The sequence below is a fragment of the Cicer arietinum genome, chromosome 1, assembly GCF_000331145.2.
Source record: "Cicer arietinum cultivar CDC Frontier isolate Library 1 chromosome 1, Cicar.CDCFrontier_v2.0, whole genome shotgun sequence".
Lineage (NCBI taxonomy): Eukaryota > Viridiplantae > Streptophyta > Magnoliopsida > Fabales > Fabaceae > Cicer > Cicer arietinum.
Genome location: NC_021160.2, coordinates 39572086 through 39576002, shown reverse-complemented (window position 1 = coordinate 39576002; position 3917 = coordinate 39572086). Strand labels below are relative to the sequence as shown.

Sequence of the window (3917 nt, the reverse complement as noted above, 5' to 3'; positions counted from 1 at the left end):
GTTTGTTTCAAAAAGACTGCGACAAACAATGTATCTATACCTATGACTAAAGAGAATATAAAATATAAAATTTGGGTGTGATTCTTTTTAATCACTTTTATTCTTTATATAGATAATTTTATTTATAATTTAATTAAATAATAAATTTTTCAAATATCTTTTCCCTTTCAATTTTACCTTTTCATTTAAATTTGTTTTAATAATTTAATCATTCTTTATCAATCAAATAATTTACTTTATTTAAAAAAATAATTAAATGTAAGTTTAAATTTTTTATTATTTTTATTGGTAAAAGTAGAAGAACAACACCTTCTCTGATTTGAACACTATTAATTTATTATAAGACTTGTAAAGTTACAGTGTGATCAAATATTTATAATATTATTTATTTTTTAAAAGAGTTTTCATTTGTTTTAAATTATTTAAAAATTCACATAACAACATTTAAAATAAAAATATATAGTCATTTCAAAAATCTTAAAGTATTTCCATTAAAAAAAAATCTTCTTTTTCCATTAATAACTGTTTTGTTGTAATTTTTTTAAAGGAAAACTGTTAATTTTTTTTTTCAATTGGGTTTATTCTACGGAAAAACTAAACCGCTTTGCTTGGGCAGAAGCCCGTGGGCCTGATTTATAGCCCATTAGTGTTTTAGGTATCGGAAGATTCCTTCATTCATTCATTCTTCTTAGTTTCCATCAAAGCACTAGTAGAACGCGATTGGCTGTGGGTTACAATCGGAATCGGAGTTCTTCGTAAAAAAAATGGTTAACATGAAGGTTTGTTATCGTAAATATCAATATTAATGTTTAATTTCTTTCATTTTTTATTTTATTTTACTTTTTGGTGTGAGTTTATTGTGAATCTAATGCCCTTACGATTGTTGTTGAAACAGTTTCACCAGTACCAGGTTGTTGGAAGGGCTCTTCCCACCGAAACCGAGGAACACCCTAAGATTTATCGCATGAAGCTTTGGGCCACTAACGAGGTTCGTGCCAAATCCAAGTTCTGGTACGCCTTCTATTCTATTAACAAATTCTGATTTTTTTCAACTACTGAAAGCGATTAACCATTTAATCTGATTAATTGTATTTTTAATAATGTTGATTGGTGTAGGTATTTTTTGAGGAAGTTGAAGAAGGTTAAGAAAAGCAATGGGCAAGTGTTGGCCATCAATGAGGTATGCAGACTTATCAATTACAGTAGTAAATTGAAATACGTTAGAATAATTGTGGAGCTTATGTTAAAATGGAATAGAAAAAAAATAATGGATATAAGTCTATATGTATAATGTTAGAACAATTTTTTTTCCCTTTTTGTTTTTGTCTATTGAAGAAAATAGTTTTCTTTTTAATCTTTTCCTATGTTATGTGGGAACTTAGCTATAGCTATATTAGGGGTAGGATCTATTAGTTTAAATGCCTAATGTTTACATATTGAGGAATTTTTACAATTAAGAAGAATTGATTGATTGTCCAATTGAGAAGACACACAATGTCAAAGCAATGTTGGGGAGGACTTGAAAAGGTTCTATGTTCATCTATAGAAGTTAAATCATGTCTTGTGTTCAATTTTTATCAATTTGATTTCAAGTAGTTATGTTGGGTGTTATTCGGTTTGCTTTGGTATTTTGGCATTAACTATAATGTTATAATTAATGTGCATGTTTAGTACTGAGATAGAAATTTCTTTGTTTACTTTTATAAGAACTCACTCAACAAATGTTTATAAACTGTGTTGAAAAGTAAATATGTCTAATCCTAACATAGGTAATCATCTATTATGGTTATATATCTTCAGTGATTTTTTCTGTAAGTTTTATGCCCGTATATAAGAAGAATTTTGAGGAGGGTTTAAAGCATGAAACATGTGACATATTTTCATAATTGAACTTGAATGTTATGGCATGGTTTTTTATTGCATCTTGTTTCAATTGTTCTTATTTAGGAACAGTAAGTTAGGCAAATTGAGCTGATAGAATACTTGGTGTAGGATTTCTGTGTGCATTAGCTTTTAGTTATATTCTACCCGTCAATTGCAGTCTCTTTTGAAATTGTGGTTTATAGTATTTTTTACTGATGGCCAGATCTTTGAGAAAAACCCCACCAAGATCAAGAACTATGGTATTTGGTTGCGATATCAGAGTCGTACTGGTTACCACAACATGTATAAGGAATACCGCGACACTACTCTCAACGGTGCTGTCGAGACAATGTACAATGAAATGGCATCTCGTCATAGGGTGAGGTTTCCATGCATCCAAATCATTAAAACTGCCACAATCCCTGCTAATCTGTGTAAAAGGGAGAGCACTAAGCAATTCCACAATTCCAAAATCAAGTTCCCATTGGTGTACAAGAAGATTAGGCCACCAACTAGGAAGCTCAAAACAACATACAAAGCAACCAAACCCAACTTGTTTATGTGATTCAATTAATCATATTTCTCTTTTCATATTGGAGCTGCTTGTTTCATTGTGTTTTACCAAACTTCATTGCCAGCAAACTTGGACATAGTTTGCAATTTTCCTAGTTTGTTATTGATTGATTATTTTGTCTTTATCTTTTTTTCCTTTGTAGTTATTTACCAAACTTTGATGTTTTGGTTTGACCTAGAAATGATTTTTACCGTCACTTTTCAAATTTGAAAGGATTTTCATAGCCGCCTTTCAATTTAGAAATGAATTTTACAAACATGCTCAATCTAACATAAAAGATAGACTTGAGTCAATTATAATGTGTATGATAAAAGTGTTTGAGATCTAATGATTCTTAACTATTTGTTTGAGATTAACTAAAAGCAAAACTTAATAGGGATGATTTAAAGATATAGTGAAAAAAGTTGGAGTTTGTTTGAAGAGTTTTTGACTTGTGGTTACTTGAACAAGTGAATATTGGTTGTTAAATATTCTGATTGATCTTTCTTTTATAGATGAAAACAAGCTTGAAAACTCATATAAAGACACATTAACACATGTTTATATTACTGTGCAAAACGTTCTTGACCAACCCTTAACATTCTTGTTTTGAGTTTGAAGGAAAATGTGAATAAGTATGATAATGAGCTGTCGAAAGTCTGTTGGTAAGAAAAAAGTGAATAAGTGTGATAATGAGGTGTAAAAAGTCAGTTGGTACATGTGATAAGAAGCATGCATAACTTTCTACATAGAAGTGCTAGTATAGTTATTTGTCTCTAGGGATCAATCAGAAGATTGTTTTAATCATTTGGGTTTTCAATTTGAGTCTCTTAAATATTCATTTGATCTTATTAGTCTTATGTGCGACTTTGACATTCTTAGCTTATAATTTGGACTTTCCTATTTGATTTGTCTTAACTTTGTCTTATATAAAGAACAATCAAAATGTTAGAACAATCAATCATTAAACATGAATTATGTTAAAATGAGGTGTATTTAGGAATCAATCATTCATAAATTACATTGGGAACCAAAACAATTGCAGGTAGGGATGACAATGTAGAGATGAATGTATTTAGCTCTACTTGGAAGGATAATGCGCTAGTCAAATTTAGAATTACCATTGATCAACTTACGGGAATAATAATTGCCCTATGTTTGAATTGTTTCAATTCTTCTAGCCTTGAACTTTTTTTTTTATCCCTAACTTTTGTATGGACTATTCTTTCGAGTTTCTGGTCCATCAAGATATCCTAATTTTTGCCTAAGTTGTCTTTTCAGGTTTTCAACACAATGAGCCCACTTTTTTAACATTTTTATTTTTTGTTTTCAAGCATAATAATTTTTTGACTAAATATTAATTTACTGGAAATGGAAATTTCTCTCTATCCATGTTTGTGAGTATCAAAGCTCCCACATAGAAATCATTTTTCCCAACATATGGTACTTCGTAGTTTGATGTTCATTTTCACGAGAGTCTATTTGTATGAGCAATATCTTC

At 29.7% G+C, this 3917-nt stretch overlaps 1 protein-coding gene across 1 annotated transcript; it reads left to right on the top strand.

Annotated features, from left to right (window-relative positions):
• The first annotated feature begins 619 nt into the window (after positions 1-619).
• Positions 620-2561, top strand: LOC101501857 (large ribosomal subunit protein eL20-like). Its single transcript, XM_004488553.4, has 4 exons — positions 620-779; positions 896-1011; positions 1117-1180; positions 2087-2561. The coding sequence occupies exons 1-4, from the start codon at positions 765-767 to the stop codon at positions 2426-2428; spliced, it is 537 nt and encodes a 178-aa protein (XP_004488610.1). The 5' UTR covers positions 620-764; the 3' UTR covers positions 2429-2561.
• The last annotated feature ends 1356 nt before the right edge of the window (positions 2562-3917 follow it).